At 41.3% G+C, this 20716-nt stretch overlaps 1 protein-coding gene across 1 annotated transcript in view; it reads right to left on the bottom strand.

The window, feature by feature from the left end:
* The window catches only part of LOC116287844 (uncharacterized), a 58595-nt gene that overhangs the window by 3769 nt on the left and 34110 nt on the right, over positions 1-20716 (bottom strand). Inside the window, exons 2-7 of the mRNA XM_089028347.1 lie at positions 18006-18872; positions 5621-10240; positions 5132-5362; positions 3210-4876; positions 2409-2612; positions 900-2097 (exon numbers count right to left, since the gene is read on the bottom strand). Of these exons, the coding sequence (XP_088884473.1) occupies positions 900-2097; positions 2409-2612; positions 3210-4876; positions 5132-5362; positions 5621-10240; positions 18006-18564 (8479 nt within the window). The 5' untranslated portion in view covers positions 18565-18872. The remainder of the gene's footprint in view (positions 1-899; positions 2098-2408; positions 2613-3209; positions 4877-5131; positions 5363-5620; positions 10241-18005; positions 18873-20716) is intronic.

Below are 20716 nucleotides of genomic sequence, written 5' to 3'. Positions count from 1 at the left end.
CCATTTATTATTATCTAGGTGTGTAATTAGAGTTTTCAAAATCTTTTTTTGGTCGCTAAAAACTTTCATCATGAAATTCTTTTACTTTGGAGTTCTCAATCTAAAAAATCATCTTATTACGTACCAAATATTTCAGAAATTCCTTTCTGCTGTTAAGTAAAAAGTCGATAATGACTTCACTTCAAACCCAATAGCCCTCCTGGAACTATGAAGCTTATAAATATCGAGTTTTTCTCTGTGTTTTTTGCTTGCATGGCAGGAAGCAGCATGTTTAGATTGTATGTCACGCTTGTCACGCATTCGGCATAAGATTTATCCCAAATAATGTTCTTTAAAAATTCGTATCTCTTAAAAACGCCTGGATACCCCTATTTTTTCTTCGTTTAAATGATAGAGTAAATGCTAAATTAGCCTCGTGAAATGAAATTTATAAAAAATAATTGGTTTTGAAAAGAATATGGACACAATCTTTATGTACAGTACTGATCGAAAATAGGGAGCACGAAGCTAAAACATTATATATATTATAGCCGACTATTAAAGTCATGGTAGAGTTGGGTATATTTTAGTAAAGAAACAACGTGTCAGTCATTTAGGACGATTGAAATGAGATATTTCTCAAAATCTTTTTAAAAAAGGTTTTTTTCTGGTGTTAGTAAAATCATGACGTCATCGCTTTTTAACGATTTTTAAGCCTTATTATATCTTTTAAATGCATGGTGACCCCTACTTTTCTAACCAGAATTTGATAACCCTTTGATAAGTTAAAATAATTCACAAAGTCATTTAAAAAAATAATTGATTCTCAATAAGTAGGCACCGTCCTTAAAAAGCTATTAATATTCTACACAAATTACCGAACGGTGGGTTCCCATGATAAAGTGCGAGCTAAACCTTACCTAGGCTCTTTTGTATATCCCGAATTTCTTTGCAGGAAAGTTCGTAGATCTCCATGATATCTTCTGGATTGCCTCGGAATTCAATACGTGGTATGCTGTCGTCAAACTTAATTTCCACTTCAAGATCATTGGCTTTCGCTGTCAGTACTTTGCGTTGAACTTCCGATAGCTTGGATATGTTCTCGTCATCAATTTTCATTGTCTTGCATGCCTCCGTCAATTCCCTGGTTAATGCTGCCATTGCTTCGTGAACAACCTTCTTACTCTCACCATACACACTAAACTCTATAGTCGCAGTTTTGGCCTCGTCAACTTTTTCGGGTTTCCCACTTTTTATCGCTAATAGATGTTCGTATTCACGCTCGCTCAGCTTTTTATTGAATACGGAGAGCAACTCCGACTGGAAGATCACAATTCGTATTTGCCTAAGATGTTTCAATTTTGGACACACGTTAGCAAAAGCTTGAAAGGTAGCTTGTGCCGAATCAGCAGCTGACATCTTAAGGACCCCTGTTCCACACGCTGGTATTGAAATAGACTGAAAATTGGAATTGTCTGCAGTTTGAAGACAGTTCTCGATGCATTTCTGAATTTGTTCCACACTAGCATTACCTGGAATCATATGTATAATGTGTTTGGCCTTAAGTTTACCAGAACCAGTTGTCACAGCAGAACCTGCGGTTTGTTGACCTAATTTGGTGCATTCAGTCTGCACAGCGGGTCCAGCTGCAGCTGCAACAGCTTTGCTTAATGCGCCTGCCTTGTGCATGTTCATGTCAGCAGCATTGATGTTCACGATGGCGTCAGTTTTTTCGTTGATGAGGTCACCCTGAACTACCTGAACGGAAACTTGACCAGAACTACGATATAGTTTAAATTTTCGTAAAATATTCTTTAATGGAGAAAAAATGCCTCCACCACTAGTTTCACGGCTATGGAACTGATCGAAGGCCCGTGTAAACTCTTGCTCGAATGCCTTCACCAGTTCTGCATCTTGGTCAAAAACTACAAAGCGGATGTCGCTCAAAGAAGATGGTACGCATAGACAAGTGACATTGATCACTTCACTAATCATTATTTGGCAGGCCGTGCTCTTGGGAAAGCCAAGCTCACCTGTGCCAATGATAGGAAAGGCTATTGATGCGGCATTAAGCTTTGATGCTTGCTGAAGGCATTCTCTCAAAATAGACCTTAATTTCTGAAATTGGAAAAGTCAAAAAGCATTCAAAAAAGAAATTTCAATAAACTGTTCAAAGCTGCGGTTTCACGGCTTGTTTTTAAGGGATATGCAGTGTGCTGATATTCCACTTTAAAGAAGGAATAAAAATCAATATGTTTCCTTTTAAGTTGATTCTTTTGAAAGTAATTTTGCCAATAACTTTGAAACTGCTCGGACATTAATCATGTCCTGAAAGACATTTAGCTGTAATAGTTGGTCCTGAGGAGCACATTGGTATGATATAGACAGAAGATTGGAGTAATCTATTGGTAAAAAAAAAAATAGCTCACCCTTTCTGCTTCACCATTCACACGATCCCATTCGCAGCATGAAAGAAGGATGACTTGATTACAGGGAAGATTGCCAGGCATGTCTATGATCACGTTATTACTTGACTTGCTTTGTTTTATTGGTTCTTCTGAAAACTCGGGTCCACCAGCTTTTACAAAGATGTCATAGAGCTTACCCATAGTTGAACCTACTTGTATACAAACCTAAAAAATTATAAAAGAAAAAGTGAAAGTAAAAGTAGAAAATAAGATTCTACATTCCAACATATTTCGTTTTCAAACACATTTCGACTTGTAAACAAAATGACGTCACACTTTATGCCAACAAGCTACACATTTTTAACATTCAATTTCTCTGTGTCATATAGACTTTAAATTATCAAAGAAAAACAATGTCAAATTAAGCTATTTCCTTGACAAACCCTGGTGTTACGTAATACTACGCGTTCGATATCTTAAAACTCAGACATGATTGCGAGAGTTGTGCGGTACCTCAAGTATGTTACAGTCAAGTGAATCACTACATACATTTATAGGCAGGAATAAACTAATTAACTACATACGACGTTCCTACCTTTCATCATTTTGGAAATTTTGGTATGAATGCGGTTCAGTTTACTAGTGAACAACTTTATGGGTAATCAAAACTACAACACAATATCTACTGTTCCTTTTGAAGTTTAATGCTATTTTGCACATAGTATCATGGGTGAGCCTCGTTATCGTGCTAGAATTTTAATATATCGAACGCGGTCTTTTAGCAAACTGTTCAAAATAGTTAAATTGGATACACCAACTCACATGCTCTGTAACAATGTTTCCTGGTTTCCATGAAATGGTTACATTTCCACATTTCTTACTTTTATAACCAGCAGATGCACTAGCATTAGAATACACTGCCTGTGAAGTAGCATCGCTGCTTTCATTGGATGATATTGTATCCAGGCTCTTGTCATTGCCTTTTAATCCTTCCCTTCCTTCGGTATGAGGTACATTTTCATGTTTCTCTATTACACAGTTGTGTTGGTCCTCTATTTTTCTGATTATTCCGTCCAGGTTTCCATTAGTGTTCAATTTGTGAAGACCAGGCTGTTGAACTTTCTTTTTGTCTCTTGAAACAGAATCGGCCCAACGCTGAAGAGCTTCTCGTACATGAGCACGTCCCGCTTTTGCTCCACGGATTACGAACGTATAGTCTTTTTCTACTACATTGATGGTTAATGAATGTTCATTTTTCATCTCCACAAGTTTGCCTTTTTGGACTTTTAATATGTAACGTCTGACCCCTTTTTCTGATCTGCAATATATCTCAGTTCCACTCGAGTTTTCATCAATGAATGCTTTGAGTGTTTTTTGGGCGCTTAAAACGTCTTCCTTGTTACCCACAATCCACGTATCAAAGTTTTCGTTTATGCGATAGTAGACTTTGAATGCTTGCTTGGCTTCGTTACACAAATCAATCCACTTCTGAGCCTTAAAAATATGTATATTTTCTTCATTGGCTTTAATTTTCTCCTCGGCGATAAGTGACTTCCCGAGAACAGCTGCTTTATCAGCATATTTCTTGTTGATCCCAATAAGAAAGGCATTACCCTCACAGATGTGGAATACGGCATAAATTTGCTGTCTCAGAAACTCCTTTTCTATTCTTTTTCTAATTGCTTCTTCGAAATTCATTATCTCCAAGAAAGACTTTGAAATTGAAATTTTCTTTTCGCAAAAGTTTGATAATTCTTGGCAGATCTTTAATTTCGCCTCATAGCACTGTTGTTTTGGCCCTGTGATCATAACTTTACCATTTGCTTTATCTATGTTAAACTCTAGGTCGACATACTCATGATGTATTTTTTCCTGATAGCCAGTCATAATTAAGAGGCTTAGCTTTTCCTCTTCAATATCCATCGTCATTGTTTTATTTGCTTTCTTGGCTTCAAGACTTTGTGTTTCGACAATTTTATCCAGAAACTTCTTTTTCAGTTCTTTTGCGTCAGGCTCTCGGCAGATGATGGTGACTTTTTCCTTCGAGGATTCACATTCTTTGACCAAAAGCTTTTCCTTTCCGATCTCTTTGTGCAATTTAGAAATTTCGACGATTATAGCATCCCAATGATTCTTGTCAACATCCAGCTCGATAGCCTTGAACTTCTTAATATAATCAGTCACAATTTTTATTCCTCTAATTTTATAGACCGAAATGCCCAAGGCACATTTTGTTGGTGCAAAATAGACAATTGAATCTCCAGAAGCGTACGTCATGGTGAAACCATGTACTTTCAACAATTCCTTGAGCTCTCCGAGAGAATGTGTTGCTGATATGAACTCCATTACATCTTTGTCAACAGCTACTGCAACTTCAGGATGAGAATGCTGCCTCCTTGTGGCTTCTTGAATGGATGGGTTGAACCTTTCCACGATTAGTTCTGCATCGTTCAATTTCTGTGACCTTGACATCAAAATGCTCTGCATCACTGGAAAATTAAAAGTAGAGTTTTCGAGTTTTAAATTATGTAAACATTGAAAGACTCTAAAAAGGTGCATTGCAGATTGAAATAGCTTTGGCCAATTCTTAGAAAAATTCTGGGAGCAACTGCCACTGAATACAAATTCTAATGAATAAATAATTCAGTAATCTTGATTCAATCTGTTTTTGGCAGCATCAGATTATTATCAGAATATATTATTAGGATATCATTCGGAAAGAAACTGGTTGCAAACAAACCCACCATTAGGATCTTTAAACGTAACAATAGCTTCTTCGTTCCCTTCCTCATATTGAATACTGGTTACCTCTCCACCGATTCGTGGATTAGAGAAGAAATATTTCAGAGCATCGCGTGTAGTGTTAGACGCTAAATTGTGAACCAGAATACTGGAACAGACAGGTACTCGATGTACGGTAACCTTTCCTCCCTCAAGACTGCGACTTTCCATCTTTTCTTTAACATTTTCGAAATCTAAGATAACATTGGAAAAGAAAATCAAAAGTTTCTAAATTTCATTTCCTAGCTTCTAAATTTTTGCTTCCTGGAAGAATGGAAGACTAATTTACACCACAGTATAATAACTATAACCATTTTTCATTATTTATAATCATTTTTCAAAATATTTAAAAGGTAATCACATCCTTCCTCCATGTTCCATTTTCCTCAAGCTTGTTCTATCCATCCTCAAAATTCCAACTTCAACATGAATTTTAGCTTTAAATTTCTTACCTCTTAACTTTTCAAGTTTTATTAAAGCAGTTGTTTCGTCTTCCAACTTAACGATTTCCAGTACCTGTTCTTTTGTTTTGGACTCCACAAAGTTCATAATAGTCTCATAACTCGTGGATTTGTTTAGGCCTTGTATTAACATTACGTTTGGCTCAAATTTTGGATCTTCCTTTGCACATTGTTTGGCATGGTCTTCACGACCCTGCTTTGTAACATATCGCGTTCCTTGCGGTCGCGCATCTGTTTTTGTCACATTCTGGAGCGTTATTCCTGTGCTTCCGTTGTTATGTGCACGTTTTCCACTGTCATCGTTGCTTTTAAGACCATTTTTAGTTTTCATTTTTAGTTTTCTGGGCAACACTTGTGGCTTGCGTTTTTCCATCTTGTTACTAGCTGGGAGTGTATTAGCTCGCAATGCCTCTGGTCTACTCCCTTCATGTCCATCAATAGATAAAGTAGGTAGCATCTCGACTTTTTCATGGTTGAGATCCTTTGGATTTTGAGAACGCTTTGTATCACCCAGGTCCTTTGGTTTACGAGACATCTCTTCGTCACCGAGTTCCTTTGCTTTGCGAGACTGCTGTTCGTCACCGAGTTCCTTTGGTTTACTGAATAGCTTTTCGTGACTGAGGACCTTTGGTTTGCGGGACAGCTTTTCGTGACTGAGGTCTTTTGGTTTGCGAGATAGTTGTTCTTGACTGAGGTCCTTTGGTTTGCTGAATAACTTTTCGTGACTCAGGTCCTTTAGTTTGCGGGACAGCTCTTCGTCACCGAGTTCCTTTGGTTTGCTAAATAACTTTTCGTGGCTGAGGTCCTTTAGTTCGCGTGGCAGCTCTTCATCACCAAGGTCCTTTGGTTTGCGAGGTTGCTGTTCTTGACTGAAGTCCTTTGGTTTGCGAGATAGCTGTTCTTGACTGATGTCCTTTGGTTTGCGAGATAGCTGTTCTTGACTGATGTCCTTTGGTTTGCGAGATAGCTGTTCTTGACTGAAGTCCTTTGGTTTGCGAGATAGCTGTTCTTGACTGATGTCCTTTGGTTTACGAGATAGCTGTTCTTGACTGAAGTCCTTTGGTTTGCGAGATAGCTGTTCTTGACTGATGTCCTTTGGTTTGAGAGATTGCTGTTCTTGACTGAAGTCCTTTGGTTTGCGAGATAGCTGTTCATGACTGATGTCCTTTGGTTTACAAGATAGCTGTTCTTGACTGAAGTCCTTTGGTTTGCGAGATAGCTGTTCTTGACTGATGTCCTTTGGTTTACGAGATAGCTGTTCTTGACTGATGTCCTTTGGTTTGCGAGATAGCTGTTCTTGACTGATGTTCTTTGGTTTGCGAGATAGCTGTTCTTGACTGATGTCCTTTGGTTTGCTGAATAACTTTTCGTGGCTGAGGTCCTTTGGTTCGCGGGACAGCTCTTCATCACCGAGGTCCTTTGGTTTGAGAGATAGCTGTTCTTGACTGAAGTCCTTTGGTTTGAGAGATAGCTGTTCTTGACTGACGTCCTTCGGTTTGCAAGATAGCTGTTCTATACTGATGTCCTTTGGTTTGCGAGATAGCTGTTCTTGACTAATGTCCTTTGGTTTGCGAGATAGCTGTTCTTGACTGATGTCCTTTGGTTTGCGAGATAGCTGTTCTTGACTGATGTCCTTTGGTTTGCGAGATAGCTGTTCTTGACTGATGTCCTTTGGTTTACGAGATAGCTGTTCTTGACTGATGTCCTTTGGTTTGCGAGATAGCTGTTCTTGACTGAAGTTCTTTGGTTTGAGAGATTGCTGTTCTTGACTGAAGTCCTTTGGTTTGCGAGATAGCTGTTCATGACTGATGTCCTTTGGTTTACAAGATAGCTGTTCTTGACTGAAGTCCTTTGGTTTGCGAGATAGCTGTTCTTGACTGATGTCCTTTGGTTTAAGAGATAGCTGTTCTTGACTGATGTCCTTTGGTTTGCGAGATAGCTGTTCTTGACTGATGTTCTTTGGTTTGCGAGATAGCTGTTCTTGACTGATGTCCTTTGGTTTGCTGAATAACTTTTCGTGGCTGAGGTCCTTTGGTTCGCGGGACAGCTCTTCATCACCGAGGTCCTTTGGTTTGAGAGATAGCTGTTCTTGACTGAAGTCCTTTGGTTTGAGAGATAGCTGTTCTTGACTGACGTCCTTCGGTTTGCAAGATAGCTGTTCTATACTGATGTCCTTTGGTTTGCGAGATAGCTGTTCTTGACTGATGTCCTTTGGTTTGCGAGATAGCTGTTCTTGACTGATGTCCTTTGGTTTGCGAGATAGCTGTTCTTGACTGAAGTCCTTTGGTTTTCGAGATAGCTGTTCTTGACTGATGTCCTTTGGTTTGCTGAATAACTTTTCGTGGCTGATTTCAAATGGCTCGCGTGGCAGCTCTTCATCACCAAGGTCCTTTGGTTTGCGAGATTGCTGTTCTTGACTGAAGTCCTTTGGTTTGCGAGATAGCTGTTCTTGACTGATGTCCTTTGGTTTGCGAGATAGCTGTTCTTGACTGATGTCCTTTGGTTTGAGAGATAGCTGTTCTTGACTGAAGTCCTTCGGTTTGCGAGATAGCTGTTCTTGACTGATGTCCTTTGGTTTACGAGATAGCTGTTCTTGACTGATGTCCTTTGGTTTGTGAGATAGCTGTTCTTGACTGATGTCCTTTGGTTTGAGAGATTGCTGTTCTGGACTGAAGTCCTTTGGTTTGCGAGATAGCTGTTCTTGACTGATGTCCTTTGGTTTACAAGATAGCTGTTCTTGACTGAAGTCCTTTGGTTTGCGAGATAGCTGTTCTTGACTGATGTCCTTTGGTTTGCGAGATAGCTGTTCTTGACTGATGTCCTTTGGTTTGCGAGATAGCTGTTCTTGACTGATGTCCTTTGGTTTGAGAGATTGCTGTTCTTGACTGAAGTCCTTTGGTTTGCGAGATAGCTGTTCTTGACTGATGTCCTTTGGTTTACGAGATAGCTGTTCTTGACTGATGTCCTTTGGTTTGCGAGATAGCTGTTCTTGACTGATGTCCTTTGGTTTGCGAGATAGCTGTTCTTGACTGATGTCCTTTGGTTTGCTGAATAACTTTTCGTGGCTGAGGTCCTTTGGTTCGCGGGACAGCTCTTCATCACCGAGGTCCTTTGGTTTGAGAGATAGCTGTTCTTGACTGAAGTCCTTTGGTTTGAGAGGCAGCTGTTCTTGACTGATGTCCTTTGGTTTGCGACATAGCTGTTCTTGACTGATGTCCTTTGGTTTGCTGAATAACTTTTCGTGGCTGAGGTCCTTTGGTTCGCGGGGCAGCTCTTCATCACCGAGGTCCTTTGGTTTGAGAGATAGCTGTTCTTGACTGAAGTCCTTTGGTTTGAGAGATAGCTGTTCTTGACTGAAGTCCTTCGGTTTGCGAGATAGCTGTTCTATACTGATGTCCTTTGGTTTGCGAGATAGCTGTTCTTGACTGATGTCCTTTGGTTTGCGAGATAGCTGTTCTTGACTGATGTCCTTTGGTTTGCGAGATTGCTGTTCTTCACTGAAGTCCTTTGGTTTACGAGATAGCTGTTCTTGACTGATGTCCTTTGGTTTGCTGAATAACTTTTCGTGGCTGATTTCAAATGGCTCGCGGGGCGGCTCTTCATCACCGAGGTCCTTTGGTTTGAGAGATAGCTGTTCTTGACTGAAGTTCTTTGGTTTGAGAGATTGCTGTTCTTGACTGAAGTCCTTTGGTTTGCGAGATAGCTGTTCATGACTGATGTCCTTTGGTTTACAAGATAGCTGTTCTTGACTGAAGTCCTTTGGTTTGCGAGATAGCTGTTCTTGACTGATGTCCTTTGGTTTACGAGATAGCTGTTCTTGACTGATGTCCTTTGGTTTGCGAGATAGCTGTTCTTGACTGATGTCCTTTGGTTTGCGAGATAGCTGTTCTTGACTGATGTCCTTGGGTTTGCTGAATAACTTTTCGTGGCTGAGGTCCTTTGGTTCGCGGGACAGCTCTTCATCACCGAGGTCCTTTGGTTTGAGAGATAGCTGTTCTTGACTGAAGTCCTTTGGTTTGAGAGGTAGCTGTTCTTGACTGAAGTCCTTCGGGTTGCGAGATAGCTGTTCTATACTGATGTCCTTTGGTTTGCGAGATAGCTGTTCTTGACTGATGTCCTTTGGTTTGCGAGATAGCTGTTCTTGACTGATGTCCTTTGGTTTGCGAGATTGCTGTTCTTCACTGAAGTCCTTTGGTTTACGAGATAGCTGTTCTTGACTGATGTCCTTTGGTTTGCTGAATAACTTTTCGTGGCTGATTTCAAATGGCTCGCGGGGCAGCTCTTCATCACCGAGGTCCTTTGGTTTGAGAGATAGCTGTTCTTGACTGAAGTTCTTTGGTTTGAGAGATTGCTGTTCTTGACTGAAGTCCTTTGGTTTGCGAGATAGCTGTTCATGACTGATGTCCTTTGGTTTACAAGATAGCTGTTCTTGACTGAAGTCCTTTGGTTTGAGAGATAGCTTTTCTTGACTGAAGTCCTTTGGTTTGCGAGATAGCTGTTCTTGACTGATGTCCTTTGGTTTGCGAGATAGCTGTTCTTGACTGATGTCCTTTGGTTTGCTGAGATAACGTTCGTGGCTGAGTCCTTTGGTTCGCGGGGCTAGCTCTTCATCTACTGAGGTCCTTTGGTTTGCGAGATAGCTGTTCTTGACTGATGTCCTTTGGTTTGAGAGATAGCTGTTCTTGACTGAAGTCCTTCGGTTTGCGAGATAGCTGTTCTTGACTGATGTCCTTTGGTTTACGAGATAGCTGTTTCTTGACTGATGTCCTTTGGTTTGTGTGATAGCTGTTCTTGACTGATGTTCTTTGGTTTGAGAGATTGCTGTTCTTGGACTGAATGTCCTTTGGTTTGCGAGATAGCTGTTCTTGACTGATGTCCTTTGGTTTACAAGATAGCTGTTCTTGACTGAAGTCCTTGGTTTGAGAGATAGCTGTTCTTGACTGATGTCCTTTGGTTTGCGAGATAGCTGTTCTTGACTGATGTCCTTTGGTTTGCGAGATAGCTGTTCTTGACTGATGTCCTTTGGTTTTCGAGATAGCTGTTCTTGACTGATGTCCTTTGGTTTGCGAGATAGCTGTTCTTGACTGATGTCCTTTGGTTTGAGAGATTGCTGTTCTTCACTGAAGTCCTTTGGTTTGCGAGATAGCTGTTCTTGACTGATGTCCTTTGGTTTGCTGAATAACTTTTCGCGGCTGAGGTCCTTTGGTTCGCGGGGCAGCTCTTCATCACCGAGGTCCTTTGGTTTGAGAGATAGCTGTTCTTGACTGATGTCCTTTGGTTTGAGAGATTGCTGTTCTTGACTGATGTCCTTTGGTTTGCGAGATAGCTGTTCTTGACTGATGTCCTTTGGTTTGAGAGATTGCTGTTCTTGACTGATGTCCTTTGGTTTGCGAGATAGCTGTTCTTGACTGATGTCCTTTGGTTTGAGAGATTGCTGTTCTTGACTGAAGTCCTTTGGTTTGCGAGATAGCTGTTCTTGACTGATGTCCTTTAGTTTGCGAGATAGCTGTTCTTGACTGATGTCCTTTGGTTTGCGAGATAGCTGTTCTTGACTGATGTCCTTTGGTTTGCGAGATAGCTGTTCTTGACTGATGTCCTTTGGTTTGAGAGATTGCTGTTCTTCACTGAAGTCCTTTGGTTTGCGAGATAGCTGTTCTTGACTGATGTCCTTTGGTTTGCTGAATAACTTTTCGCGGCTGAGGTCCTTTGGTTCGCGGGGCAGCTCTTCATCACCGAGGTCCTTTGGTTTGAGAGATAGCTGTTCTTGACTGATGTCCTTTGGTTTGAGAGATAGCAGTTCTTGACTGATGTCCTTTGGTTTGCGAGATAGCTGTTCTTGACTGATGTCCTTTGGTTTGAGAGATAGCTTTTCTTGACTGAAGTCCTTCGGTTTGCGAGATAGCTGTTCTCTACTGACGTCCTTTGGTTTGAGAGATAGCTGTTCTTGACTGAAGTCCTTTGGTTTGCGAGATAGCTGTTCTTGACTGAAGTCCTTCGGTTTGCGAGATAGCGGTTCTATACTGATGTCCTTTGGTTTGCGAGATAGCGGTTCTTGACTGATGTCCTTTGGTTTGCGAGATAGCTGTTCTTGACTGATGTCCTTTGGTTTGCGAGATTGCTGTTCTTGACTGAAGTCCTTTGGTTTGCGAGATAGCTGTTCATGACTGATGTCCTTTGGTTTACAAGATAGCTGTTCTTGACTGAAGTCCTTTGGTTTTAGAGATAGCTGTTCTTGACTGATGTCCTTTGGTTTGCTGAATAACTTTTCGTGGCTGATTTCAAATGGCTGCGCGGGGCAGCTCTTCATCACCGAGGTCCTTTGGTTTGAGAGATAGCTGTTCTTGACTGAAGTTCTTTGGTTTGACAGATAGCTTTTCTTGACTGAAGTCCTTCGGTTTGCGAGATAGCTGTTCTTTACTGATGTCCTTTGGTTTGAGAGATAGCTGTTCTTGACTGATGTCCTTCGGTTTGCGAGATAGCTGTTCTTGACTGATGTCCTTTGGTTTGCGAGATAGCTGTTCTTGACTGATGTCGTTTGGTTTGAGAGATAGCTTTTCTTGACTGAAGTCCTTCGGTTTGCGAGATAGCTGTTCTCTACTGATGTCCTTTGGTTTGAGAGATAGCTGTTCTTGACTGAAGTCCTTAGGTTTGCGAGATAGCTGTTCTTGACTGATGTCCTTTGGTTTGCGAGATAGCTGTTCTTGACTGATGTCCTTTGGTTTGCGAGATAGCTGTTCTTGACTGATGTCCTTTGGTTTGCGAGATAGCTGTTCTTGACTGATGTCCTTTGGTTTGAGAGATAGCTGTTCTTGACTGATGTCCTTTGGTTTGCTGAATAACTTTTCGTGGCTGATTTCAAATGGCTCGCGGGGCAGCTCTTCATCACCGAGGTCCTTTGGTTTGAGAGATAGCTGTTCTTGACTGAAGTCCTTCGGTTTGCGAGATAGCTGTTCTCTACTGATGTCCTTTGGTTTGAGAGATAGCTGTTCTTGACTGAAGTCCTTCGGTTTGCGAGATAGCTGTTCTTGACTGATGTCTTTTGGTTTGCGAGATAGCTGTTCTTGACTGATGTCCTTTGGTTTGCGAGATAGCTGTTCTTGACTGATGTCCTTTGGTTTGCGAGATAGCTGTTCTTGACTGATGTCCTTGGGTTTGAGAGATAGCTGTTCTTGACTGATGTCCTTTGGTTTGCTGAATAACTTTTCGTGGCTGATTTCAAATGGCTCGCGGGGCAGCTCTTCATCACCGAGGTCCTTTGGTTTGAGAGATAGCTGTTCTTGACTGAAGTTCTTTTGTTTGAGAGATAGCTTTTCTTGACTGAAGTCCTTCGGTTTGCGAGATAGCTGTTCTCTACTGATGTCCTTTGGTTTGAGAGATAGCTGTTCTTGACTGAAGTCCTTCGGTTTGCGAGATAGCTGTTCTTGACTGATGTCCCTTGGTTTGCGAGATAGCTGTTCTTGACTGATGTCCTTTGGTTTGAGAGATAGCTTTTCTTGACTGATGTCCTTTGGTTTACGAGATAGCTGTTCTTGACTGATGTTCTTTGGTTTGCTGAATAACTTTTCGTGGCTGAGGTCCTTTGGTTCGCGGGGCAGCTCTTCATCACCGAGGTCCTTAGGTTTGAGAGATAGCTGTTCTTGACTGATGTCCTTTGGTTTGTGAGATTGCTGTTCTTGACTGATGTCCTTTGGTTTGCTGAATAACTTTTCGTGGCTGAGGTCCTTTGGTTCGCGTGGCAGCTCTTTATCACCAAGGTCCTTTGGTTTGCGAGATTGCTGTTCTTGACTGAAGTCCTTTGGTTTGCGAGATAGCTGTTCTTGACTGAAGTCCTTTGGTTTGCGAGATAGCTGTTCTTGACTGATTTCCTTTGGTTTGCGAGATAGCTGTTCTTGACTGATGTCCTTTGGTTTGAGAGATAGCTGTTCTTGACTGAAGTCCTTCGGTTTGCAAGATAGCTGTTCTTGACTTATGTCCTTTGGTTTACGAGATAGCTGTTCTTGACTGATGTCCTTTGGTTTGCGAGATAGCTTTTCTTGACTGATGTCCTTTGGTTTGAGAGATTGCTGTTCTGGACTGAAGTCCTTTGGTTTGCGAGATAGCTGTTCTTGACTGATGTCCTTTGGTTTACAAGATAGCTGTTCTTGACTGAAGTCCTTTGGTTTGCGAGATAGCTGTTCTTGACTGATGTCCTTTGGTTTACGAGATAGCTGTTCTTGACTGATGTCCTTTGGTTTGCGAGATAGCTGTTCTTGACTGATGTCCTTTGGTTTGCGAGATAGCTGTTCTTGACTGAAGTCCTTTGGTTTGTGAGATTGCTGTTCTTGACTGATGTCCTTTGGTTTGCTGAATAACTTTTCGTGGCTGAGGTCCTTTGGTTCGCGTGGCAGCTCTTCATCACCAAGGTCCTTTGGTTTGCGAGATTGCTGTTCTTGACTGAAGTCCTTTGGTTTGCGAGATAGCTGTTCTTGACTGATTTCCTTTGGTTTGCGAGATAGCTGTTCTTGACTGATGTCCTTTGGTTTGAGAGATAGCTGTTCTTGACTGAAGTCCTTCGGTTTGCAAGATAGCTGTTCTTGACTTATGTCATTTGGTTTACGAGATAGCTGTTCTTGACTGATGTCCTTTGGTTTGCGAGATAGCTTTTCTTCACTGATGTCCTTTGGTTTGAGAGATTGCTGTTCAGGACTGAAGTCCTTTGGTTTGCGAGATAGCTGTTCTTGACTGATGTCCTTTGGTTTACAAGATAGCTGTTCTTGACTGAAGTCCTTTGGTTTGCGAGATAGCTGTTCTTGACTGATGTCCTTTGGTTTACGAGATAGCTGTTCTTGACTGATGTCCTTTGGTTTGCGAGATAGCTGTTCTTGACTGATGTCCTTTGGTTTGCGAGATAGCTGTTCTTGACTGATGTCCTTTGGTTTGCTGAATAACTTTTCGTGGCTGAGGTCCTTTGGTTCGCGGGGCAGCTCTTCATCACCGAGGTCCTTTGGTTTGAGAGATAGCTGTTCTTGACTGAAGTCCTTTGGTTTGAGAGATAGCTGTTCTTGACTAAAGTCCTTCGGTTTGCGAGATAGCTGTTCTCTACTGATGTCCTTTGGTTTGCGAGATAGCTGTTCTTGACTGTAGTCTTTCGGTTTGCGAGATAGCTGTTCTTGACTGATGTCCTTTGGTTTGCGAGATAGCTGTTCTTGACTGATGTCCTTTGGTTTGAGAGATAGCTTTTCTTGACTGAAGTCCTTCGGTTTGCGAGATAGCTGTTCTCTACTGATGTCCTTTGGTTTGAGAGATAGCTGTTCTTGACTGAAGTCCTTTGGTTTGCGAGATAGCTGTTCTTGACTGAAGTCCTTCGGTTTGCGAGATAGCTGTTCTATACTGATGTCCTTTGGTTTGCGAGATAGCTGTTCTTGACTGATGTCCTTTGGTTTGCGAGATAGCTGTTCTTGACTGATGTCCTTTGGTTTGCGAGATTGCTGTTCTTGACTGAAGTCCTTTGGTTTGCGAGATAGCTGTTCATGACTGATGTCCTTTGGTTTACAAGATAGCTGTTCTTGACTGAAGTCCTTTGGTTTTAGAGATAGCTGTTCTTGACTGATGTCCTTTGGTTTGCTGAATAACTTTTCGTGGCTGATTTCAAATGGCTCGCGGGGCAGCTCTTCATCACCGAGGTCCTTTGGTTTGAGAGATAGCTGTTCTTGACTGAAGTTCTTTGGTTTGACAGATAGCTTTTCTTGACTGAAGTCCTTCGGTTTGCGAGATAGCTGTTCTCTACTGATGTCCTTTGGTTTGAGAGATAGCTGTTCTTGACTGATGTCCTTCGGTTTGCGAGATAGCTGTTCTTGACTGATGTCCTTTGGTTTGCGAGATAGCTGTTCTTGACTGATGTCGTTTGGTTTGAGAGATAGCTTTTCTTGACTGAAGTCCTTCGGTTTGCGAGATAGCTGTTCTCTACTGATGTCCTTTGGTTTGAGAGATAGCTGTTCTTGACTGAAGTCCTTCGGTTTGCGAGATAGCTGTTCTTGACTGATGTCCTTTGGTTTGCGAGATAGCTGTTCTTGACTGATGTCCTTTGGTTTGCGAGATAGCTGTTCTTGACTGATGTCCTTTGGTTTGCGAGATAGCTGTTCTTGACTGATGTCCTTTGGTTTGAGAGATAGCTGTTCTTGACTGATGTCCTTTGGTTTGCTGAATAACTTTTCGTGGCTGAGGTCCTTTGGTTCGCGGGGCAGCTCTTCATCACCGAGGTCCTTTGGTTTGAGAGATAGCTGTTCTTGACTGAAGTCCTTTGGTTTGAGAGATAGCTGTTCTTGACTGATGTCCTTTGGTTTGCTGAATAACTTTTCGTGGCTGATGTCCTTTGGTTCGCGGGACAGCTCTTCATCACCGAGGTCCTTTGGTTTGAGAGATAGCTGTTCTTGACTGAAGTTCTTTTGTTTGAGAGATAGCTTTTCTTGACTGAAGTCCTTCGGTTTGCGAGATAGCTGTTCTATACTGATGTCCTTTGGTTTGAGAGATAGCTGTTCTTGACTGAAGTCCTTCGGTTTGCGAGATAGCTGTTCTTGACTGATGTCCTTTGGTTTGCGAGATAGCTGTTCTTGACTTATGTCCTTTGGTTTGAGAGATAGCTTTTCTTGACTGAAGTCCTTCGGTTTGCGAGATAGCTGTTCTCTACTGATGTCCTTTGGTTTTAGAGATAGCTGTTCTTGACTGAAGTCCTTCGGTTTGCGAGATAGCTGTTCTTGACTGATGTCTTTTGGTTTGCGAGATAGCTGTTCTTGACTGATGTCCTTTGGTTTGCGAGATAGCTGTTCTTGACTGATGTCCTTTGGTTTGCGAGATAGCTGTTCTTGACTGATGTCCTTTGGTTTGCGTGATAGCTGTTCTTGACTGATGTCCTTTGGTTTGAGAGATTGCTGTTCTTGACTGATGTCCTTTGGTTTGCGAGATAGCTGTTCTTGACTGATGTCCTTTGGTTTGCGAGATTGCTGTTCTTGACTGAAGTCCTTTGGTTTGCGAGATAGCTGTTCTTGACTGTTGTCCTTTGGTTTGCGAGATAGCTGTTCTTGACTGATGTCCTTTGGTTTGAGAGATTGCTGTTCTTGACTGATGTCCTTTGGTTTGCGAGATAGCTGTTCTTGACTGATGTCCTTTGGTTTGCGAGATAGCTGTTCTTGACTGATGTCCTTTGGTTTGAGAGATTGCTGTTCTTGACTGATGTCCTTTGGTTTGCGAGATAGCTGTTCTTGACTGATGTCCTTTGGTTTGAGAGATTGCTGTTCTTGACTGATGTCCTTTGGTTTGCGAGATAGCTGTTCTTGACTGATGTCCTTTGGTTTGAGAGATTGCTGTTCTTGACTGAAGTCCTTTGGTTTGCGAGATAGCTGTTCTTGACTGATGTCCTTTAGTTTGCGAGATAGCTGTTCTTGACTGATGTCCTTTGGTTTGCGAGATAGCTGTTCTTGACTGATGTCCTTTGGTTTGCGAGATAGCTGTTCTTGACTGATGTCCTTTGGTTTGAGAGATTGCTGTTCTTCACTGAAGTCCTTTGGTTTGCGAGATAGCTGTTCTTGACTGATGTCCTTTGGTTTGCTGAATAACTTTTCGCGGCTGAGGTCCTTTGGTTCGCGGGGCAGCTCTTCATCACCGAGGTCCTTTGGTTTGAGAGATAGCAGTTCTTGACTGATGTCCTTTGGTTTGAGAGATTGCTGTTCTTGACTGATGTCCTTTGGTTTGCGAGATAGCTGTTCTTGACTGATGTCCTTTGCTTTGCGAGATTGCTGTTCTTGACTGAAGTCCTTTGGTTTGCGAGATAGCTGTTCTTGACTGATGTCCTTTGGTTTGCGAGATTGCTGTTCTTTACTGAAGTCCTTTGGTTTGCGAGATAGCTGTTCTTGACTGATGTCCTTTGGTTTGCTGAATAACTTTTCGTGGCTGATGTCCATTGGCTCGCGGGGCAGCTCTTCATCACCGAGGTCCTTTGGTTTGAGAGATAGCTGTTCTTGACTGATGTCCTTTGGTTTGAGAGATAGCTTTTCTTGACTGAAGTCCTTCGGTTTGCGAGATAGCTGTTCTCTACTGATGTCCTTTGGTTTGAGAGATAGCTGTTCTTGACTGAAGTCCTTCGGTTTGCGAGATAGCTGTTCTTGACTGATGTCCTTTGGTTTGCGAGATAGCTGTTCTCTACTGATGTCCTTTGGTTTGAGAGATTGCTGTTCTGGACTGAAGTCCTTTGGTTTGCGAGATAGCTGTTCTTGACTGATGTCCTTTGGTTTGCGAGATAGCTGTTCTTGACTGATGTCCTTTGGTTTGCGAGATAGCTGTTCTTGACTGAAGTCCTTTGGTTTGCGAGATAGCTGTTCTTGACTGATGTCCTTTGGTTTACGAGATTGCTGTTCTTGACTGAAGTCCTTTGGTTTGCGAGATAGCTGTTCGTGACTGAGGTCCTTTGGTTTGCGAGATTGCTGTTCTTGACTGATGTCCTTTGGTTTGCGAGATAGCTGTTCTTGACTGATGTCCTTTGGTTTGAGAGATAGCTGTTCTTGACTGATGTTCTTTGGTTTGCTGAATAACTTTTCGTGGCTGAGGTCCTTTGGTTCGCGGGGCAGCTCTTCATCACCGAGGTCCTTAGGTTTGAGAGATGGCTGTTCTTGACTGAAGTCCTTTGGTTTGAGAGATAGCAGTTCTTGACTGAAGTCCTTCGGTTTGCGAGAGAGCTCTTCGTTACCGAGGCCCATTTGTTCGCTGGACAGCTTTTCGTTGCCGAGGTCCTTTGATTTCTGAAAAATATTTTCGTCATTGAGATCTTTTGAAAGCTTTTCGACACCGGAGACCCATGATTTGTGAGTCGGATTTTCGTCACTCAAGAAATATGATTTTTTAGACAGCTGTCCATCTCCGTGGTCATTTTGGTTATGGGACACGTTTTCATCATCAGTTTTCATCACTGCTAAGGAGAGGTTCCTCGTCCCTTTTACGCCACATCCGTTTCATATAACCCAACTCCTGGGGATCGTGAAAGAGTTTTCGATGATGGAGGTCCTGGGTGAGTATGAGGTCCTTATCACTGTTGTCCTTCCGGTGATGCAAATCTCTTATGTTCTAGATGTCTTGAATTTTTTAGTTCTAACGGTAAATTTGAGCGGCTTCTCTTAGAAGTAATCACTTTGAAACCTTGAGAAAATGTTGGTATTAGACTTGTGTTTATTTGGCTTGCCAATTCTTCCTTGGCTACCGCTTTTAGAAAATCAGACTAAAAAATGAATAAAATGAAAGAAAATGATTGAGCAATATACATCAATAATTGGAGCTATGATGCATTTGGAGCTTCTGCCATGCATGACGGTCTTAATTATAAAGTACCGGACTCCTTTGAATTTAGTTTGAAATGCAAATGCTAGTAATGGTGTGAGCTACAGCTCAGTTACAGACGTGCAAAAAAATTATCAAAATATTCCTTTTCGCAACCTATAAAAATCCTGTCTATTCATCTGTATAAATGAATCCGAATTATCCACGACTGTCGCACTTATGTCAAAGCATAATTCGAATCGTTTCATATATCTCATTTATGGATATCAGACTCCCTTTAGGCTGATTTGTTTTCTACGATTTTCATAGATAGATACTTTTAATTAACAAATGGTTAATCCTTTCATTAAATGTTACTACAATGATTCACTGTTACCAACATCTTTTTATGGCGTACGATCCCCGCCAAAATTCTTGCCTTGAATTTGACATTCAAGTTTCAAATTCAACATACAAATTTTACACTCGACATTCAAGTTTCGAATTCTACGCCCAAGTTTTGAACTTCAGCATTCAAGTTTTATATTCTACATTCATGTTTTAAATTCGACATGCAAGTTTCATATTCTACATTCATGTTTTAAATTCGACATGTAAGTTTATATAGCGTTCGAGAATTTATAACTCTTCTTTTGTATCTTACATCAATGGGCGACATTTTTTTTCGCGCCTTCCCGGGCTTCTTGCGTCTTGCGTCTTGCGTCTTGCTACTCGTTATGTGTTGTGTACTCGCCCCGTCAAATCTCAAGTTGGATGCCGCAATTTTCAACTACAAGCTGTGGACTGGCTACCTGAACCAGTACCCTATATATGACTGATCTCCAAGTTTGGTATTCGACACACGCTGGGTACATTTTGCAATTCACCGCATCATATTTCGAACTAGACCTCGTACATTTTCAACTCGTCTTTTATATTTTCGTTTACGTTTCAGAGATCTTGAGATGGTAAGCCTTTGGGGGAGGGGGAAGGGAAGGAGGTCAGCTGATGGAATTTGCCTCATGCTCAGATATGCCTCAAATAAAAACTTCAAGAAAGAAGCGATACTTCGGGAGAAAATTGTGCGCATCAAATGTTTACCCCGTCTTCTGCACTATACGTTTTCACAAAATCGCATACGTCGACTACCTTCAAAATGTTCCTTTTAAAACTAGATACAGAGTAAAACTAAATGAGCAATGACTTTTGTGAATATATAGCTCTGAAATATTAATTTCGGCCGTATGAAATCCATTGTTTAGTTTGAAGTAGATTATGCACTATATTTAAATAATCTTAAATATCTCATTATTAGCTAGATAGATTTTTTCAAAAATCCCTACAAATGGAGGCATCTAGTATATTGAACGCTCTGTTAGGCTAAAATTATTTTCTAAACGAAAACAAATATTTCACCATAATCACGTGTTATGACGTCCGATCTCATTAAAAATTGCATCAAACCTTAATTCAATCTTTATGTGACTTATGTGCAAAAAACATTTGCAATCGGATAAAACACGTTTATGCACCAGCGTTCCAAAAGTGGAAGGTAGCGGTCAAGCGTGAGGGGGTCCAGCCACCTTAAATATTATCGGTGATGCACAAAATGCAAGAATGAAGCTCAAACATTTTCAGGCTTTTAAGAAATATTTCTGAGTTTTGAGATGAATGAAAATCTCAAAATACCTATAACACGAAGTCCAATAATGAAGAATGAGAAATTGAGAATGCTAATAACGTAATAATGAAAAAAATGTTTAAAAAACTTTTATTTCCGCATTGAATAGATCTATTAAAAACCTC

The sequence above is a fragment of the Actinia tenebrosa genome, unplaced genomic scaffold, assembly GCF_029948245.1.
Source record: "Actinia tenebrosa isolate PJP-AT-01 unplaced genomic scaffold, QUT_ActTen_1.0 PGA_scaffold12__29_contigs__length_12842862, whole genome shotgun sequence".
Classification (NCBI taxonomy): Eukaryota; Metazoa; Cnidaria; class Anthozoa; order Actiniaria; family Actiniidae; genus Actinia; species Actinia tenebrosa.
Note: the sequence above shows the minus strand (reverse complement) of the source record. Positions and strands in the feature narration are given on the sequence as shown.